The sequence below is a fragment of the Folsomia candida genome, unplaced genomic scaffold (genome assembly GCF_002217175.1).
Source record: "Folsomia candida strain VU population unplaced genomic scaffold, ASM221717v1 Fcan01_Sc002, whole genome shotgun sequence".
NCBI lineage: Eukaryota > Metazoa > Arthropoda > Collembola > Entomobryomorpha > Isotomidae > Folsomia > Folsomia candida.
In genome coordinates, this window is record NW_019091194.1 from 4,927,438 (window position 1) to 4,948,677 (window position 21,240).

At 34.4% G+C, this 21,240-nt stretch overlaps 4 protein-coding genes across 6 annotated transcripts; 3 read left to right on the top strand and 1 right to left on the bottom strand.

Annotated features, from left to right (window-relative positions):
* Nucleotides 1-290: 290 nt before the first annotated feature.
* Nucleotides 291-3,053, bottom strand: LOC110843857 (origin recognition complex subunit 1). Its single transcript, XM_022089904.2, has 6 exons — nt 1,921-3,053; nt 1,668-1,779; nt 1,258-1,584; nt 891-1,165; nt 688-812; nt 291-590 (listed from the first exon to the last, which is right to left on the bottom strand). The coding sequence occupies exons 1-6, from the start codon at nt 2,907-2,909 to the stop codon at nt 418-420; spliced, it is 2,001 nt and encodes a 666-aa protein (XP_021945596.1). The 5' UTR covers nt 2,910-3,053; the 3' UTR covers nt 291-417.
* A 3,614-nt stretch (nt 3,054-6,667) lies between these two features.
* LOC110844258 (alpha-tocopherol transfer protein-like) lies at nt 6,668-8,462 on the top strand. 2 transcript variants are annotated; one of them, XM_022090416.2, is made up of 8 exons: nt 6,680-6,702; nt 6,770-6,906; nt 6,971-7,071; nt 7,292-7,442; nt 7,535-7,728; nt 7,874-7,984; nt 8,047-8,209; nt 8,285-8,462. In XM_022090416.2, the coding sequence occupies exons 1-8, from the start codon at nt 6,695-6,697 to the stop codon at nt 8,302-8,304; spliced, it is 885 nt and encodes a 294-aa protein (XP_021946108.1). In that variant the 5' UTR covers nt 6,680-6,694; the 3' UTR covers nt 8,305-8,462. The 2 variants fall into 2 exon arrangements, with proteins under 2 accessions (XP_021946107.1, XP_021946108.1); XM_022090415.2 differs by having other exon boundaries at nt 6,668-6,906.
* A 274-nt stretch (nt 8,463-8,736) lies between these two features.
* On the top strand, nt 8,737-20,013 carry LOC110843219 (ABC transporter G family member 23). 2 transcript variants are annotated; one of them, XM_035847388.1, is made up of 19 exons: nt 8,737-11,159; nt 11,237-14,087; nt 14,154-14,183; nt 14,396-14,513; nt 14,580-14,734; nt 14,792-14,862; nt 14,933-14,969; nt 15,069-15,162; nt 15,226-15,536; nt 15,601-15,808; nt 15,898-16,075; nt 16,159-16,274; nt 16,361-16,431; nt 16,506-16,768; nt 16,834-16,920; nt 17,001-17,229; nt 17,315-18,803; nt 18,901-19,053; nt 19,135-20,013. In XM_035847388.1, the coding sequence occupies exons 2-16, from the start codon at nt 13,996-13,998 to the stop codon at nt 17,213-17,215; spliced, it is 2,046 nt and encodes a 681-aa protein (XP_035703281.1). In that variant the 5' UTR covers nt 8,737-11,159; nt 11,237-13,995; the 3' UTR covers nt 17,216-17,229; nt 17,315-18,803; nt 18,901-19,053; nt 19,135-20,013. The 2 variants fall into 2 exon arrangements, with proteins under 2 accessions (XP_035703281.1, XP_035703280.1); XM_035847387.1 differs by having other exon boundaries at nt 17,001-18,803.
* On the top strand, nt 18,560-19,286 carry LOC110844382. The gene is made up of 3 exons (XM_022090570.2): nt 18,560-18,803; nt 18,901-19,053; nt 19,135-19,286. The coding sequence occupies exons 1-3, from the start codon at nt 18,560-18,562 to the stop codon at nt 19,284-19,286; spliced, it is 549 nt and encodes a 182-aa protein (XP_021946262.1).
* Nucleotides 20,014-21,240: the final 1,227 nt, after the last annotated feature.

The window sequence follows — 21,240 nt, forward strand, 5'->3', positions numbered from 1 at the left end:
ACCTTTACCTTGCATATGGAAAGTATCAAAATATTTTTTACCCATACAAGCACCTGTCGTGGGTAATGCGAATGAATACATATTGGCGATGAGTGCCAACAAAATTCATGCCAAGTATTTAATTATGATTTTTATGGGAAAGTGTGTTCATGAACATATCTATTCGTTTTATGCGTCAATTAAATGCATCTAATTAATGTTTATATATGGGAAGGTTGTGCAAAATACCAACATGGATGATTGAAGGATGATGAATACATATGCGTGGGTGTACATATGTATTAGACAACTTTGATTCTACGTGGTGGATGTTTTAATGATTCATATGCATTATATTTTATACATTAAGCTCAATTAGTTTAGTTTACATTCGAATTACATACATCATATTTAAAAATAGAAAAGTAATCAGTAATTTCAGTTATCGTCTCCCCTTTTAATTCCTAAAGCGAAGTTGACATCTTCAAATGGGACATTTAGGGACACTTTTTTATGCATCGACGGAGAATTATTTTCAGCAATTACAAGTTTCATCATCAACAGTTTTGTTACTGCTCCCATGAATTGGTTACGAGTCCAATTGTGGCCAACTATATGTACAAAATGAATAAATTACTAAAATTACCCTTGTCACCCAGTATTTTAAGGATTCGAATGAAAATTTATATAAACAATAATATTTGTTACCATCGTAAGCCGCATTGCAAGATAAAGTTTCGAACAGACTCATTAAAGTCGTTTCATCACTTCCAGAACTTTCTAATTCCTGAGTTAAATGTTTTAAAACGGACTGTTCCAGGAATGAGCAATGTCTGAAATACACAAAAAAAAATGTTGAAATTTGAAAAATTTGATTTCGAATTGGAGATTTAATAAATACTAATCATTACTTCATTGTCTCAATCTTAATTGACGAAAAAATTTCTTTAAACGCTTCATTAACACCGAGGATACCACTAATTTTCTTAATTTCCACAATTTCCACAGCACGTGCAGCAATTTCCAAGGCACGTCTCGCATCACCGGAAACAGCAGCAACCTTCCTTGATAAGAGAGTGATGGCCTCATCCTGGATTTTGTCGCTTTTGCACCTGTCCAATGATCTCTTTACTATGGTTTGAAGTTGATCGTGTGAATATGGAGGGAAAATACAACGAACAAATCCCTACAAAAGAGGAACAAAATTATCATTAATTTAGGGAATACCTTGTAAAATTTAAAATTTAAAAAGTAGTGGTAGCAAATTTATGTATGTACCATCCTTGAAGAATTCCTCATAACTAATGCATTTTCCGGAAGTGACACAGTATTAAATATGGCAATTAATGAAAACATGTATTCCGGTTTAGTAGTCCACTCTAATAATTGATATAAAATTGATTGCTTCTTGTCCAGCAGTTGATCTAATTCGTCAATGACGAGAACGACGGGCAATCTTCCTTTTGTTTCAAAGAAATTGTTTAGTTTTTTTAACGCCAGGGTCGGTTTACATTTATCTTTGGCTTTTGTAGGTTCGAGTAGGTTGTAGAATTTTTTCCATATTTTGTCAGGTGTCCTAAGACTGAGCCCATTTATGTAAATGTTCTGCAATCGAATAAGAGAATACAGGTATTAGTTCATTATAATAATTATTGACTGTATTTATGAATTAGTAGAAATAAACTGACATTAAATAATAAATGCTCCTTCCTCTCTGTCGCGTAGCGGTACAAACAATCGACGACTGATTGGATGATTAAGGTCTTCCCCGTACCCGGTACCCCACTAACGTACATGCATCTGAAAAATAAAATGAAATAGAATAAAATAAGTTAGTAATAATTAATAAGTTATTTTCGTATTGATTACCTGTAAATCATTATTCAGTCAGTAATAATTCTCTCCCAAAACAAAAAATGACTAAAATATAAAGGCACTTGCCTGCTATTTCTCTGTGTAATGTTTTCATTGAGGAAGGTCCAAATTTCTTCGAATTGCGCCTCTCTGCAAGGTAGTGGACACTCTGGAACCCCAACAGAGTTGAATCGCCACACTGTTCCGGGAGTATTTGGTGGAGGAGGACTTGATATAAGCATTTTATTGGATTTTTTCGGTGCAGTTTTCTTGGAAATTATATTTTCTTCTACCTTATCGTCAGACGATGAAGATGAAGATGAGGAAGATTCAGTAATTTTGTCCATTTTCATACTTGATCTCGTCATCCTACCACCGCCACCACTGTTCTTGCTGGTTGTCGGAGTCGTCGTCGCCGGTATTGTTTTCTCAACGACACATGATCTTCTTCCTCTCTTCGGAGAAACGGCTTTACTTTCATTATCAGATGAAAAAGAAAATAAGTTTAAAGACTCATCGTAATTCTGAGATTTGCCAGTTAATCGCATACTAGTCCTTCGGTTAACAGAAGATGGTTCAGTTTTTTTAGTCTTTCGATACCTCGCGTTATCTTCATCACCGGATGAATCACTTGGGGTGGACGCGTTATCATTAAAAGTTTTTGGATATCGCACTTTCCTACTACTTGTTGGTGTTTTGATAACAGAGTTTCGATCACTTTTACGAACTGAGGATGTCGACCAGACGGCTGGACTTGGTGGAATCTGTGTCGTCATTCTTGCAGGCGTCGCAAGGCTTCGGCCTGGTCGTGACGATTCAAATTTTGTAGGCGTTGTATGACTTGGAGTCCTATGTCTACTAAGTCGTGTTGCAATTGGTGTAGATGGCAAAATCTCTTCGTCACCTGTCGTCGTATTTGTCCGACCTCGTCGTGGCGTCGTTGAGGGGGTGGTGGGACTCGTAACACGGGAAAATTTCCCGTGTATATCACGATTTTCCGAAATCGTGATAACAATTGGACTGACACGTCGAACACTTTTACGAAGTGGAGTTTTTGCTGGAGTAGTTGACGACATGACAAATGTTCTTTAGACGTCAAATGGGAACTATTGAAGATAATTTAGGTCGAGAATTGTGCTAAAATTATATTTTGAAATCACGATAACACATCTCAAATGCAAAACGTGAAGATCTGGATTCTCTCCCGGCATCTCACAACCGCTCAGCCACCACCACTTTTGGACAAACAAAGACTGAACAAAGGAAGCTTTTTCTTCATGATTTTTAAGTTTAATTGTTAAGTCATATTTTTAGTCACGTTAACTAACCATGCATTCTGCGTAATTGAAACTAAGTTGTGAACATGTATTAGAGAAATGTTAATTTGAGTGATAATTAAATTGACATAAGAATTTTACCCAAAATTTATATCGCCAACTAATATATACAATTACATGGCAATCTTTTGCGCTTTCTACGTTTACTATATTCTACCAGAAATACAAAAACTGCCATTATCTGCAACCCTCCCACAATAATTAGTAAACTTTTCAAATGTGAAACTGCTAATTTCACATTTTGCATAGTCCTACTAGATTCAAAGTTGGTTATGTTATCCTTTTTAATTCCTTCCTCGATATCCTTCTCGAGATCTTTAATCGCAAAATATTTTTCTGCTTTTAGCGTATACTCAACTAGACCAGACTCAAAAGTTGATGTAAATAATTTTACAATTTGTCGATGAAAAACATTTTTTGTCACAGAATTATAAAGGTATCGCGACACAGCGTCTTCCGACATTACAACCTGCCCCTTAGAAAAACTGACTATTGTTTCTAAAACAGTCGTCTCTTCAAGGAATGCATCTCCCGTAAGGAAGATACGTTTATAGGCTGCAGTCACATTTTCGACTATATTTTTGGAAGTATTCTTAACCGATAAGCCATTAAGAATGGCTCTATTTTGAGACGTGTTTCTTGATGCGACTTCCATTCTGAATACTGTAACTGTGTTGCTCATCCATTTATCGCAATCTGAAATATTAGTGAAAGCACACGCACCTTGATTATGTGGAACTCCAATTGTAAAATAATGTCCCCTTTCCACCATTTCCCTGAACAATTTTAACCCTCCGAGATAAAACGGTTTCATAAAATTACTAACAATTTCGCCTTGATACGTTTCAGTAAGCACCATGCAGCACAGCAACCAGCTTGTGAAGACAACTCGAAACGAAACCGTATTCAATGGCATTTTCTCAAAATGCTGACCCAGCACTGTTCTCAGTAACAGCTCAAACGACGAGTCTAAATTTGGTTTATCACCCTTCGAAATGAAATCGTATTTTTTAATCGTATATATAAAAGTGGATGCGGTGATAAGTGTGGAGGAAAAAAATAGTAGCACGGTCCAAGTATATGGTCCTTTTATCCAATCCCAATCAAGATCTTGAACATGATTTTTCGTAACAAATTTGAACTCCTTCTTTTCCCCAAAACTGCATAAGGCAGTTCTGCTGGTGTCCGAATTTGGTCCTCCAAGGCTCCAAAACATAATGGATACCGTTTGGTGTAAATTTGCAAAAATAATTGTCACATTCATGCGGAGCATCACTTGGACGATTAGGAAAAACTTGATGTTTCTAAACACTCCTCGTTTAGATTTCGTCCAGGGTTTCATTCCACGTTGTTCAGTAAAGACAAGCAATTGTGCACGGTGAAACTTTTTCTGGACGGATGTCAGTGTTCCGACGTTATTCACAATAACCCAGGAATGCAGTCTCAAACCGCAGGAATGACACAGGCGATATTTTCCAGTAGCGTTGAGTAGGAACAAATATTGTGGGTATTGGTTTCCATAATGTAGTTCGATATTGGAGGTAAAAGTTGGATCTTGAATTAATATTGCGATTGCATCGAGGAATATTTGAAAATATTTTAAATCACGCTTGAGCCAATTCAGTAATTTTACAGACAAAATCAGGACATGGTTTATTTTTGCGGCGTTGAACTTTGTGACACGATATTGTGATATTCGTGTGTCTTCAATCATGCTTGGATGACGCCCGTAATTGACACTTGTACAAACTGGCACATATTTTGCATAAATAAACCTTAAAAGGGCATGATTTGTATTATTACTCGTCTCCACAATGATGAGCTTGGCAGGTCCAATATTGTGAAAAATTAATTGCAGCAAATTAATAGCTTGATAATCTGGGGACTGAATGCTGAATACTTTTGAAGGTGTTAGACCAGTACTGAAGAAACCCAAATAGAGCAAGAAATACATTTTTAAATTTTTAAAGAAGGCTTATGCATTAATTTTCTTGGTGATTACTTGTTTTACCTTGTACAGTACATATAAAATTACGTACATTTCGTAAATACGTATTTCTGCACAGAAACTAATTTATAAACATTCTTTAAACTAATCCGAAATACAACTCATACTGAACTCAAAATTTTGAACTCCAAGTTTAACACGCATTTTAGTTGCAAATACGTAAGTATATATTCTATAATTATCAAGAATGTTGTTTTAAAAGTTTAGTCAAAAACAACAGCCTGGTATCGTAGAATGCATACACGTATTTAGCATACATCTAATCTGCAGTTTATGTAAGTATATGCATGTATGCAATGGAATAGTAGATAGTGCGGAACTAAAAAGTTGTAAATATGTTCATTTCTGATATTGCGCAATAATTACAGAGTCTACTTTTTGTGAAACTTTTTATTAGAAAATTGTAAATTGATCATTGTAAATAAATTGGGGACAAAATTTCAAGATAGTAAAAAGTTATGAAATTTTTCAGACTAATGCATACTAGTGCTAGTTTAGATCAGGATTGTATTAGTTATATAAATACGTAAAATTAGGTAGTGTAACACCCAAAAAAAGATGCCCCCATTCCTGTCGTTTTGGCTTTCATACTGTATGGTACATATTTACATATGGTAAGTATCTATATATACTGGTATACGTTATAAATGTTGCCAGCATAAACATTTATTTGATGAAGATGATTAAGTATTTCAGAAAATTGCTATCCATCAGTAATGAGATTTATATATGTAATACGCATCTCCTTAAAGTACACATACAAAATAAGACGACGTTAAATCAGGGAGAAAGCATAACTGAATTTGTTGATAATAATGTCTCCCTGTTAAGTATTTGCAAATACGTATTTACATAAGTACAAGGAGACAAGACATAGGAAGACATTACTAATTTGGAAGCACACAATCTCAGCATTTTAAAATTACAGTGTTCCACCACCACTTTCACTATTAAGTTTCATTCTAGAAGAAAGTTAGCAGGTGAAGATGGGTTTTGAGAATTCCACAGTGAAGGAAAGTGACCAAGTTTATGAGGAAATGACAAAGTTGCCATCATCATCAAGCGATGTTAATATTTGTTAAAAGGTAATATTTGTGCCAATTAGGGCAACCCTAACGTAATTAATTTATGTTTGCTGCGTGCTGTGGGTCACCATAATTGATAATACCTAAATACATATCTAGAAAGTATGTACATATCAAAGATCTTAATATGCATACATCCTCACTGAACGAAGTCATGGAGTTTGTTGCTAAAATTGCATTGCATACGTGTTGTTAATTATCCTATACAATTTATGTATGTAGTACATCATTTCATCAAAAGTATATTTTTGCCTACTTCGGACTGGAAAGAGGTTGACCTTGAAATTGATATAAAGCAAATACATCGGTTGTTGCATCTTGCAATTCAATGTCAATGTAATGTAGTCAATGCAACATTCTGGAAGCTTACAGATCGTGTTGCCGAACTATATATGCTATGCACATACGAATATAAATTCTCTTAGGATTAGATGCAGAAGTATGCATTTTTACTACATAAAACATTATTCATCTCCTTTGCAAATTTTCCAATTTTTTTCGCATAGCAACGTACATCCGGTTCTTCAAGTCTCTAACTTCAGTTTGACCATGGATACTGAATGTGCACAACGTGATGGAAAATCCATCATGAACTTCCATCATGGAAGCACAACGCTATTAAATCTCAAATCCAGAATTAAAAGTATTTCAAAATTCTAAATTACAAAAATTAATACATAAAATTAATTATGTGATATGTATTTTAGGTCATGAGAAACTTTCCCCATTTCATGGCATTCTAGATGACATGTTACTTCTTGGATTTCTCAATGGGAAAAATTTCGACGTAGATGCAACCATACTTTGTGTAAGGCGGTGACCAATTTTGTTTATTTGTTATTAAAAAGATACGTGGACAGCCATAGACCCAAAACTTATAACTTAAAAATAACGACGTCGACACATGGCGTTTCTATGACTTAAAACTTATAAAATAAGTCATACGTCATAATTTTAAGTTATAACTTATATGTCCATGGCTTTCCCATGTATCTATTTTGATTTCAGTTGTAAATTTGTTTTTTTAGTTGGAGAATTATATCTACATGAGAACTGTAAAGTATAGGAAGCAGCTTAGACCTTTTCTGCCATCGACAGATGTATTACTGGATACAGAACTGACCAGGGTTTTAAAGAATAGGGATCAAAATGGGAGATTTGTGGTGATCGTTAAATATGGTAAAAAAACATTTGACACCTAGATAATTGAGGATTCTAATTGCTAAACATTTTGAAATCGTCTAATGGAATTTTAATGCATACATCTGTAGAAGCGTGGAATCCGTCGGTGTCCTCTTCTCAGGATGTGGTGGCGTCAGTAGTATTTTTCGTAGATGAACTAACTCGGTCCTATGCGACGACCTGCAGTGAAGTTATATTCATTGGCGACTGTAAAAATTTCTCCTTCGCCCAAGCTCAACAAGCCGGACCAAGAATCATCATGCAAGCTGTGGACTTATTTGTTGTGAGGGGTTTGTTAATACTTATTTTTTACGCCAATAAATGCTTTTGTTTGCTAAAATTACGGTTTTCCCAGTGAATATTTATATATTCAGGATACGGTTTTTTAATTAATTTTCTAGCTCATGAATTAAACTGATTTATTTTAGAAATGTATCCCATCTCGTCCAAAAGCGTTTCACTTTGTTAACGAAAACGTGTTTGTTAGTGGACTTTTTTACATTCTCAGGAGTTTTTTGTCAAAGAAGCTACGAGAACGGGTAAGTTTTCCTTGATGTTCTTACAATATAAATATAAGTAAATTAATCGCATTCTACTTCAGCTGCATATACATTCATCCAATCTCGAATTATTGCACGAACACGTGCCAAAAGAAATCTTACCGGAATCTTTAGGAGGTGACCTGCTCAATAAGGATGCATACGACGAGGAAATAAGAGCTAGGGTTAGGGCGACTGATGAATTCTATAAAAGAATGGCTGATAGTAAGTTTAAATTTTTATAGTGTGATACATATTATGCAATTAAAAAACTTTAAACCTATGCTCATTCTGTTATAGTACAATCTGCCACAGGTTAAGGAAGAACATCATCTTCATACATACGCACAAGCATAATGTGCACACGACAATATGCAAAATGCAAATATGCATAAATAATGACAATGCAATGTTAATATCTGATTAATTTTGATAATGAACATTTATCAAAGCAATAAATCTTCAATTCTTAAGTCAATTCGGGATTCTAATGAAGGGTTAAAATAGAAACCTCACTCTCTTGCTCTTCCTTTTCATCCGTATATAAATATCCGGAAGGAATTGAGGAAATAAAACGAATTCTACTATTGATCTAGACGCAAACAGTGATGTGTAGTTTATTCATTTTAGTAGGATTTAATTTTAGCAGGATGAAATCGATATGTAAATTAGTGTCTGCTATACACAAAATTTTAAAATAGTGCAAGAATGCTGAAATTTGGCACACAAATTGCTAATGCCTTGTAATGAAATTTTCTGAGGTAAAACTGGAAAATTTTTCAACCAGAGGGACCATAGGGGGTCACAACTACTGGACCATACCGATTTTCAGAAATTGTCTTAAAAAGCTGAAATTCGATTTATATATGTACTTACTGGGCCCACTGTAGCTGTACCTAGCGGTTATCTTTAAAACCGCTGGAAATAATGAAAATCTGATATGTGCATTAGATTCCTCATGCAATTTTGCATAATTAACACTTATCAATTTGTAACATCTTGCATAGTATAGCAGCAGGGAAAATATTGAAGAGACGCGGGCGGCGATAATTTTTCACCAAAAAAATGAGACGAGAAATATGAAATTTGAAAAGTGTGACAGGAATCGAACCTGAACTTTAATTTAGTCCAACGGACTATAAAAACGTTCATAAACACTGGACCGACTAAGAACAGTCGAAGAACAATTTTTTGAAAGTTTACAAGGACCACACCCATGCTGAATGCGCTGAAGGATGGAATCCGAAGAAATTCACGAAATTCCAACGGAAACCAGCCTTACAGCTGACATTGTCTATGCAAATTATCCAACGCGTGCTCAAATTGAAGCTTAGGCTTAAGGCTTTGAAATGTGGTACTTGCCACATCCTGATCGTACCCCAAAGGGAAACTAGATTAAATAAATGCAGGCGTCACCTCCAGAGGTACGCTCCAAAAAAGTGAGCAGGATTCTTTTTACAAATGAGGAGATTTTCACATCGGGATAATCTTTTTACAAATGAGGAGATTTTCACATCGGGATAATCTTTTAACAAGAGAGTTGTCCTAATCTACGCAAAATCGGTCAGAGACATCCCCCGATATAGACTAAAGGTCATAAAGTCACATTATCCAGGTTTTTCGATGATTTTGGCAATTAGGAGCTAATTTGGGTAATTTGTCTACATTTTGCTGAAAATTGGGGGGAGGTGGGGGAATCAAATTTCTTAAAATATGTTTTTGTGTCCGTGGTACATCCCCTAAGTGAGATCCAATTCAATGGAATCGGTGGGACCTCTCAGCAGGACTGAGAACGAACTTAAAGTGCAAAAAATGACCCAAGCGTAGCTAAAAAAACAAATTCCGGTCTATATCTCCAATCAGAAATGGTCATCATCCTTGCTGGATTTGAATCACCGGAATCTGAAAAATGGTCCAAGTTAGGGGCAAAGGTGTGTTCTAAACCCCGTGTAAGTGCAGAGGCTTGGAAAAAATTTCTGACCACGAAATGGAACACTATGTCCACAAATTCAGTGCGTGCTTCGGAAAAGGACTGCAGGCGGCGTCTTGAGCGCTGCGTTAGTGTGGGGAGAGGAAATTTCGAAAACTAAAAATTGTTTTCTAATCAGAAATTAACTGGCTTTCGACTAAAATTTACTAGAATTCTGTAACGCAAAAACTGTTAAAGCTATAGCGTCTTATTTAGCGTACAGTTTCAGTGGGCCACCTGGTATATGATATCGTGATATTTAACGGCTTCTCATGTAATTTACATTAATGGTGAATATGTCGAGGGTTTTGTACACTTGCTTATAAATGCATACACACATGTAAACTCGGTTAAATTGCATGCAATCAATCCATAAGTCCTTCTGAAATGTGCATAGGTCGTGGTTGCGAAATCTAGTTATTAGTACATTAATGCAATCTAACGACGCCTACCCACGTCACTTAAAAGGATAATTATGCGGTGCAAAGGTCATAAATATACTCAATCAGCAAGTACTCGTACAAAGTGTAAATGTATTTATTTAGCCAAATGGCTTACTGAATTATATCATTAACTGTGACAATGGTCATCAACTAGATACATTTTAATGCTGGAAATGCTTCACGTATGATTACAAGTAAAGTCATCATCAAACCATTTGTGAATTTAATAATATGGTAGCATCACAATAAATGAACTAATATCCTGTGTACTTCAGGAATTTTTATGCGCATTTCCTCATGATTTGGGGAACAGGGTTCCAAGAAGGATTTCCATAAATGGTGGTTTCTCGAGGGTTTCTCTATGTTTGAATTTATAAAATGATTTTAAAAATTGTTATGCATTATCCAATATATTTATGTACCAATTAATCACGTGACTTTTAACTTTACATCATAAGTTTATGCTGAAGACAAATCGGACTAGAACCCTAGGAATACATAGGTGCGACACATTCATAAAACTATAATTAACACCGTCATCCGTTAATTTATGGCATTAGCTAGCATCACACTGACCGACAGGGACATATAAAAATATAAAATGCAGTTAAAAATCTTTCTCAGTCGCCTCCGAGGATGATCAACTAAAAAAATAATTTTCACATAAGACTGAAATTTGTGATAATAAAAATGAATTTAACCACTATCATATTTTTTTCATTTTGTGTGCTGGGGACATGCGCTGCTCCATCTCCACAAACGGGTAACGCTAATCAAATAATTGTACTTATTGAAAGCTTAAATAGGTCAAAATAGGAATAATAATAAAATATTTTATAGGTTCGAACGATACTATTGAGTGTGCCGGATTTATATCCCAGATTCCAGGTGAATGTGTTGCTTCGGAAGAATTGTGCAGTCCGAAACAGGGAATGGTATCGTTCCAATGCTTGCTAAGCCCTACATCAGTTTGTTGTCCGACATAAGGAATTTCAAAGATTTGTCATATTGTTGAAAGCATTATGAAAACTTGGATGCGAGTGAATTTTGTAACTAATCAATAAAATTATTCTGTTCGAAGTGAATTTTTAGTGATTAGGCCTTCGAGGGTTGGGCAAACCAGCAAAAATGTTCATATTCTATGTTAATTCAGTCATAATAATATTGGGTTTGTTCTTATATTAAAAGATTACATATTGTATTTATATGATACCGACCTTCAAAGGGCAATTGTGTATTTATGCGGAGAAAGGCAAACTTGAGAACGATTGAGATTTTCCTTTACGGTTTTGTAGAATGAGTTTGTAGAAAGTGTAACTTTGACTTTCGACTATTTCCACATAAATTTGTATGCATGTTTCACTTCTAAGGTATTAACATTTTCTATCTGTAGTTCCTATTTTACCAATAATTGCTAAAATTATGGATGGTTTTACTTTTATGTAATGTGGTGAGGCCACGAATATTACTAATTTATTTAAACATGCATTAAAGACAAACGTTTGAACATTACTTTGAGGAAACTTATATACATAATTTTGTGCTAGTAGGAACTTAATAAAGCGGTGAATGTCTACAGATCAAATCAAATTATAGTAATTTCATTTGGTACGCAATTACTTTTATCCGGTATAATCGTACAATTATTCTGTACAATGTAATCATCGGACAAAATATAGAGTGATAGAAGCTCAAATGCACAATTTGGATGTTGCATACATTCCACGCAAAATTGATGCAGTCTACATCATAATTTCTAGAATAACTTTGAGTCACTGTAAATTACCCATATCTATCCTTTGTTAGAAAGTAAAAAAAAATATCTATAAATTTGTAGGTAAGAATCGTAAGTCATAAATAAATATACAAATCGAGAAACAATGGTCCCGAGTGAAATTTGTAAAATTTAATTTATATTAACCGTTTTGTAAATATTTGGTGATTTTGCAGCTTTAAGAAAGTCATTCATATCATAAAATGTTTAAGATTAATCCTAAAATGTAACTGGCGAAAATTTATCGTTCTACTATATACGTTTTACTTCTTATTGTACTTAGAAGTATAAATACGGAGCAGAAATTTTGAAAGAAAACTATCCAAATCATTTGTTATCTGGAGGAAAATTAATAAATTGCTTCAATATCACAAGAAATAGGTGGGAAATTTCAGCTAAAAGAACGTGGTATTTTGCCAAATATTTATGTACGTATGGATGTTTAGTGTATATATATACTTATAGTACATCCATGCATATATGTATATCGTATTCATGACTTAATGGCTAGATTAAGGAAAGAGGATTATGCATATTATGCGCGATTTCCCTCAGGGAATTTTCCGGCGTTAAATTATTGCATAAATACATATCCTTTAACCCGTGGTCTTAATAACGTGGAAATGGAAGGTTTCATCAGGTCCTTGGTTATGCAAATATTTACCTACAAAACTCACAGACAGTTTATCTGGATAAAATATTTACAAGTCCAATTGCGGACTTTCCCATAACAAGTTTCCTTCTCCTTTATGCCAAATTAGTCTGAAAAATTAATTCACTAATAATAAACATAGACATACCCATAATTTTATTAGATTTGTGATCCGATTTTTATTCGGATAACACCCAACTGTAAAGTGTGCATATGTACATGTCGAAAATTCGGCATTTATGTAAATAGTGACTTTTCAAATATTCGTTAACCTTCTTAACACTCATCCTCAGATAACTTAGAAATTACTCTCTCTATCGTCAGCACTTCTGACTCAGAACTGTTGATGCTGATACTGACGTAAGTTTGACAAATTAAAAAACTACTAATGAAAAATTACTTCCAAGGGATTTTGCGAAACCGTGGGAACTAAACTCAAATGAAAAGTTCATTGATTTGATATCACATACGTAACCCTTATTAAATATAATAATGTAAAATAATTGTATCCAGAGAGTTGCACAATAGCATATTTTTAATCTGTAGCTTACATACATACATACATAGGTACGTAAAGGAAACCATTCTTACATAGGTAAATATCCTTATTCCTGGCTTTAGTACTTGTACACACATATGTTTGTATAAGTACGCCTAAGCTCTTTACGGAAACATAATTATAAAAGCTTGATGACGGTGAATAAACAAGCTGTACCTACATAATTACGATATTGGCTATTTTATGCGTGTGAATTTCACTCATCACTCATCACTCTTGGACAAAAGGAGAACATGCTTATACTAAAAAGTAACTTATGTACATACGTAGGTTTTCACCCTATGATCATTAGGACACATCCCCAATAAACTTTTTTCCGGACTTTGGATTACGTAGAGATCGGAGGGTAGATTGCAATTAGTAATTACAGCGAGTTTTATCCCTTACTAATTACATGCACTAATAATGCTACAAAATATTTTTTTCTGAATGAATCACTGGATAAAAATCTCAAACGGCAATGCGAGTAGGTAGTAGTTCAAACAGTGCGAAGTTTCATTGATCTGTGTATGCACCGTCAAACTAGTCCTTTTCCTGATACTGTCCTCTAATTCACCAAATGACAAATATACATAAATATAAATAAGATTGTGTATTGTGTGTGCCATAGTGAAATGGCATTGAAGGTTAAGAATGGTTTTAAACGATATGGGAATGACAAATTTGTTCTTAATAATCTTAACGTGAATGTTGACCGGGGAGAAATGTGAGACTACTTTATTATAACATTCATTCATCATTTTGGGGTTTCATTAATCGCATGCCTTTTCAGCTATGGATTACTTGGTGCGAGCGGATGTGGGTAAGCTTAACTATTGAGGAACTATAAAACTAAACCACCTATTTAAATGTTCATGTTTTTCAAATAAAGATATGAAGTGAATACCGAATTACAATATAAATTTCGAATTATTCGTAATTGAAAAAATAAAGCATAGATTTTGTAGACGATATGAATGTCTTATTTGGAACTGGACGTAATTATTGACACAATATGAACTTCTTTCTAATTAGTAAAACTACTTTACTCTCTTGTGTTGTGGGCTTACGGAAGTTGGATGCAGGAGAAATCATAGTTTTAGGACAAGACGCCTATGGACAATTGGGTGGCCTGTGTGGGTACATGCCACAGGTGAATGCACTTTTTGTTTAAACCTCTGAACGTAACGTGACTACAAGTACTATTTTATGAATTTAGGAAATATCCTTGTTAAATTCTTTGTCTATCTTCGAATCACTGGAATATTTCGGCATGCTTTATGGAATGAGTTCAACAATGAGACAAAGCCAAATCAAGTTTTTGTCAACTTTCCTTGACTTGCCCCCACTAAACAGTTGCATCCAGGATTTAAGGTATTTATTTTCTACATACTCTGAAAATAAGTGTGAATATTTAAGATGTGTTTTCAGTGGGGGGCAAAAACGTCGCGTATCTTTGGCGACTGCCATGATTCATAATCCTCCTCTGCTCGTCCTTGACGGTAATAATTTGAGCCAACTTATAATTAAGATTATCCAAGATGATATAACTTACTGATGACCCCATTTTAGAACCTACCGTAGGGCTAGACCCTTTACTTCGACAACGGTAATGCATTATGAGTTTGCGAGAATTATTGAATCCATTATGAATTATTTTAATGCTGTTGTACAACTCATAACTCGTATTTGTTTAATAAAATTACAGAATTTGGGAACATCTTGTCCAAATTTCTCGAGATTGTGGGACAACGATCATACTATCGACACATTACATAGAGGAAACTAGGCGCTGCGACAAGGTAGAAAATATTTACTATAAAGTAATAAATAAATTTGTAAATAATTTAGTTTATGTATGTCAGGTTGGATTTATGCGTGGAGGTCAACTCCTTGCTGAAGCGTCTCCAAAATCACTGCTATCCCAATTCAATTGTGATAGTTTGGAAAGCGTAGCGCTCCAATTATGCAGGGAAGATAAGCACATCCTGGATTACAACGAGAATAACTACACTTCGGAGTTTAACGAAGCCGTGCAGATTAAATCATACCGAAAAGTTTCAATTTCTATGCAAATCCATCCAAATCAGATAACCCCAGTTGTAGAAACTCATCACCACAAAATAATTTGGGCGTTATTAATGAAATTCTGGTATCGCCATTTACGGGATTGGAGGTAATTAAAATGCTAGCAATAAATTTTAAGTTAATTTTAAGTTCGTAAATAATTTATTTGCCAGGTGTCTTACAGCAGAATTCGTATTGCCAATCATGATCATCCTTGTAATGCAAAATGTTATTGGTTTACCACCCCGAAACCTAAAGATCGGTGTACTCACACCAAATAGTGACGAATATTGCATAAACAATTCTACTCTAACTGAATGTTTTGCAAATATTGGAATTTGTAACTTTCTTCAAAAATTTGATGATTCAAAAGTTGAATGGGTAAATGTAACCCTACTAAATATTACACACCATAGAATTGCATATTATGCATATGCACTTCTAATCATAAGTCTAATAAATCATGCCAGATTCCAATAAACTCTTACGAGAATGGTATACAAAGCATCCGCTTGGGAAATACAATCGGGCTTCTCCAGTTTCCGGTTGACTTTTCTACCCACTTTAAAAACAGAATGGTATATCGCAATTTTGCCAGTAATGAAACTATCCAAGGATCCACAATTTCCCTTGTGATGGATGAGTCAAGTACGGATTTACATATGTATATATTCGTACACATATTCTCAATTTTATAAATCAGAGGTTACATTACAAATATTTTGAAACAGATGTGATTATAGCATCGTGGATGAAGTTAACAGTGGTGAAAAAGTATCTGGAATTCATTTCAAGTATTGCATCAGCTTGCAATCTGAATCCTGCCATTGTTGCGGAACCACTTAAAGTAGTTGCATTAAATATTATTTAAAACTCATACCTTATCTTTGTCTCGATATTTAGTTAAATATATGTTTGCTAATGTTTTCCTAGTTTAACGCAATCTATGGAAGTATGGAAATATGGAAGGTCATCTCCTACATGCAACCGGGCATTACAATTTTGTAAGTTGGTGAAATAAGTATTAAAATACAGTATTAAAACTGGGACCCTAATTTGGTCACACGAAAAAATACAGGACTGTCTTCATGCTAGCCAACTCGATCGCCATACTGTGGGTGGAGGACAGAGAGAAAGGTTTGGAAGACCGAGACTACGTTGCCGGTGTCAAACTGTGGCATCGGATGGTGTGCTACTTTGCAACAGAGTCAATAATAGGCTTCATACATCTGGTAATTTTCTTCAGCTTGCTAACAGGCGTGTATGGGATGGAAATTAGGGGGTCGTGGTACCTTGCGGTAGGACTGGTCATGATGACTGCGATATGCGGGTTCACGATGGGTACGCAAAATTCTATATGAAATGCGTACTTTATTCATATATTTAATAATGTAAATCAAATTTAGGGTGGATGTTTGCCATGTTAAAGGACAACGTTTTGGAGACAATAATACTGATATTATTCATGTCAATAACTCAAGCGAGTTGTTCAGGTGCGTGCATAAATTTACTATTTACTTACATGTTTCTATGTAATAAAGGCTTGCCAGGTGATGACTTGATAATCTTTTAGGAGGCATGTGGCCCATGGAAATGGCTAATCCGATTTATCGACACTTAGCTAAATTACTTCCTGCGACAATAATTATTGAATCATTTCAATCAATATGCATTAGAGGATGGGGATTAAGCCACTCTTCTGTGCTCAATGGATTCCTGACAGCCAGTGTTTACATCGCGATTTCAATTTCAGTCTGTTTTTTAGCAGAGCGAAGGAGACGCAGATAATGCATTTTGCAATTGTAATAATTGTAATTGCTTAATAAGTGGAAAAGCCAATGGAAATAGAAATCAAAATTTGAAAATGGTTTACGAAACATATTTTAGGTTTGAGTTCTATTCACCAAAGGCTGGCTTAGAAAAGTTGATGCTACAATTAATCACTCCCGCTGCTGTCAATTTAAACTCATTTCAAGAACTTTTGGTCTTCCCTCCCAAAGTGTGCGTAAATTTTATGCAAGCTAGATGTACAAGAAACAATTTTTACATGTTTTAGTGTAACCACTAAATTAATTATAGCCTATATAACGAATTGAAAGCAAGATTTGCGAAGTTTAATTTTCCCGCCCAAATCGGCTTTTGGGGCGCTTGAGGCGCGATAATCGATTTTTTCGAATTTACGTACTATTATGTAAGTATTACTCAATGTTTGTTTAACTTTCCATGCAATTACAATCACTTTTAAAATTCGGCGTGTTGGCTATTTTCGGCTATAAACATTAGTGCTCGAAAAAATGCACAAATGCAAATTACAACTCAAAATCCGTTCCCAAATGGTTATTCGTATCAACTTTCATAAAAAAAACTGTCCAGAATAATTCCGGTGGGAACACCATTTTTCAATTCATCTCCTAGTAATTAACGTCATGCAGTAGGTGAAAATTCCGGGGTCAAGGGAAGAAAAAATTCCACGTTGCTAGGGGTGAAAGGTATGAAAATATGCGTCGCTCAGGGGTGAAGTGGTTAATACCAACCAAAACTTAAAACCAACTCATTTCATTATATGTAGTACACATCCATCCAGTAACAGCACATACAGAATGAAGCATGGAACAAAGGGATTCTTTGCACAAACAATTTTTTTGCTAAACTGAACTCAACCCGTTCTTATATGAAATCAACCCAACTTGTTTTCCTACGATTTTCACATTACATCTTCTCCGCATACATAGACGCTTATATTTATATGCGTTAATTCCGCATCAATGCGCACTGCCTGCAAGGCTATTACAACAATGCATGCTGAATTTCTAACGTACAATTTGCGCAAATGCTCAATAGCATGTGTACGTATGTGCTTGATTGTTGCTATGTTGACGTGGATTCACTTCAGTGAAACATGTGCGAACTAAAAGTACTTAAAAATGTGATCTAGGATTTGCGTGTAATTTTATTAATTTTATTTATGTACATAATATAATCACATATTTAGTATTTTTAGTATTACTTACTCGTATTTAACAAAATCGTATATTTACAGAAACATTTAAATACACACTTTGCATACGAACCCGTAGTGAATAAGTGGAGACTGTATTTAACTAAAATTAGGGTAAAAAATCTACAGTAATCATGACTTATTCTACCCGAAATAAGATAGGTCTTTCCGTACTCGTGATATCCTTTGTCGCAACAACGGTAGCGATATTAACACCATTTTGGCTGCAAAACCGTGTAGACTCGACATTTGCGAAAATGGGATTGTGGGTAAAATGTGCACCTGGCGAATATCAGGATGAGTACAGGATAAAATATAATAAAGCCGAATTCTGGGAGGACGAATGCAGTTGGATCGTTTTACCAGTACAGTATCCATGTATGTTAAAAAATATGGAGAAATACATAAAATTGCAAAAGTAATTCTGGAAATTAAACAATAAAGCAACATTGAATTGCAACTCTTTTAATTTCAGGGTTATTTTTCGCAATTCAAATCTCGTACACGGGTTCTTGGATTATTCTGATCTTCACTGGGGCGAAATTGGCGTGGACAATTCTCTGTTCGGGTAACAGGACTTATGAAGCCAAACCGATGCAAAGGACTGCTGTGTTTCTACTATTTTCGGGTATATTTATTATTTAATTCGAACAGTAATTAAAATTACAAGTTGCTTTTATTCATTTATTCTAAAATTATAATTGGTTAGGTTTCCTCGGAGCGATTGGAATAGTTATATTCTTCACAATGTGTGAAAGATGGACTCCCAAAAGCAGGGATAATTTTATTTCTTGGTCTTTTTGGTTGGGAACGCTAGGTGCGTTGGGACAAATTGGAGCCAGTTTAATTTTCATGACCTAATTAAGGTTTCAGTGAACAAATAAATGCCATACATAAATTAATTAATGATCAATTCTAAAATAGTTGAAATATTAAGTCGGTTGTCAAATATCCATACCTTTAATAGCCACCACGATTACAATCACTATTCTGGAACTGGATAAGTACAAGCAAATATGTCGTTACTGTTCCAAGTATCTGCACGTTGTGAAAGTGACATGACTCTTTTACAGTGTTATAATTTTGTAATGCAATTATTTATATCGATGTACTCACAGGAGTGATAATTTTCAAGTCCACATTGAAAAAACCTGTTGCAATCCTGATCGGTTTCATTTTCACAGAGTTTTTCTAAACATACAGTATCAGTATTTATTAAGTAATTTCCTTGTCTAATAATGCAAAATTATGTAGATTTAACTTACAGGTATATTTTCATAAATTGCTAACGCTTCCAAAATTTCTTTAGTCTCTTCACTTTCATTCAGTAAATCCGAACCTTTCTTACACATTTTATAAATTAAGTAAAAATATACAACAACAGTTAATAGATTTTGAGCAACGGGTCGCAAACGACGTGACGGCATGGAAGAAATGAAAAATCCAGAAAATACAATTCTTAGCAAACTGTGCCCAATATCAAGTGTGATCCAAACTCTGAACAATTTGTTAAATTCGTCTATCTGTTCGTTTAATTTGTTGTAAAGTTTTAATAAAATTTCACACTCGGTGTAGTTCACATTTTTAATTTTATTCAAATTTTCTAACTTCCTCGAGCCATGCAAGTCTGAATATAACCAACAGGATGGCTCAATTTGAATGATAGTTTCGTCTTTATTCTTCAAATTTATGTCGTGATAATAATGCAACTTATTTCGTCCAATAGTTTGTATCCTTATCAGCACTTCGAGATACCAATTAAGAAAATAGACTACGAGAAACACAAATATTGAATGGAAATATCCTAGCATAACTGGGATAAAATATATGTAAAAATATTGCCAGGATCCTACGCTCTTCAAGTCCCAACACATTTCTACATTCCAAAGAGTAATTATTATGATAAATGTTGACAATTCAATATTAAAGCATTTTTCGAATCTATTCGATTTTATTTTTCCCGTCAAAGTTGAGACTATTTCTAAAAAGTTGATAAATTTAGTGTAAAACTGCTCAAGTTTGTTTCTCCTATAAAAAAGCATGTCAAGTTTTATGACAATTGCACAAAATACGTGTGATACAGATTTTAAGATCAAAGCGGAATAAAATATTCGACCACCGCTTGATTTTAATCTACGCTGCACGTTTCTCAAATTCGATATGGCTTCGAAATTGAGTAAAAATATGACTATTACTGATGCAGAAATAAATATATAAAATATGGGAAGAATTAAGAGGAAATTGTGTGATTTAAAAAATCTTTTGCTAAAAATAATTATCCGGTTTTGAAATGTTTGAGTGAAATCTTGGTTGCTGAAACCTTCAGCACTGTTTCTTCTGTTTATTCTAAGTCTGTAGTTATTATTTTGTTCTAATGGTAACGGAAAAAAGCCAAAAAGTTGGATTATCCGGAGTGGAAATGGTGAATAATTCTTCATGTTTATGAAAAAAATTAGCCAGAAAATTGATAAGGATTTGTGTCATATGGGTCCAACTGAAGGTGGAATAATGCGTCTTCAGGTTTTCTACTTCCATATTAGTTGAGCTAATTTGGAATTGAATTATCGGGATTAAATTAGGGTAGCGTACTATTTGTTGACGTCAATTTCTTTCATAAATAAGTAATTGCTAATTAACTTATTATATAATGTCTGACTTAAACAGGTGATCGCCTTCAACTAACAAATTATGATAATTGAATCCAAGCAAAAACAAAGAAAGGAGGTTGCTGATTTTGTGCTGTCCTCGTATTCTAGATGACAAATTTATTAAAATTTACTTTGACAAAATTTTAATTAGTCTAGAGCAATTCTGG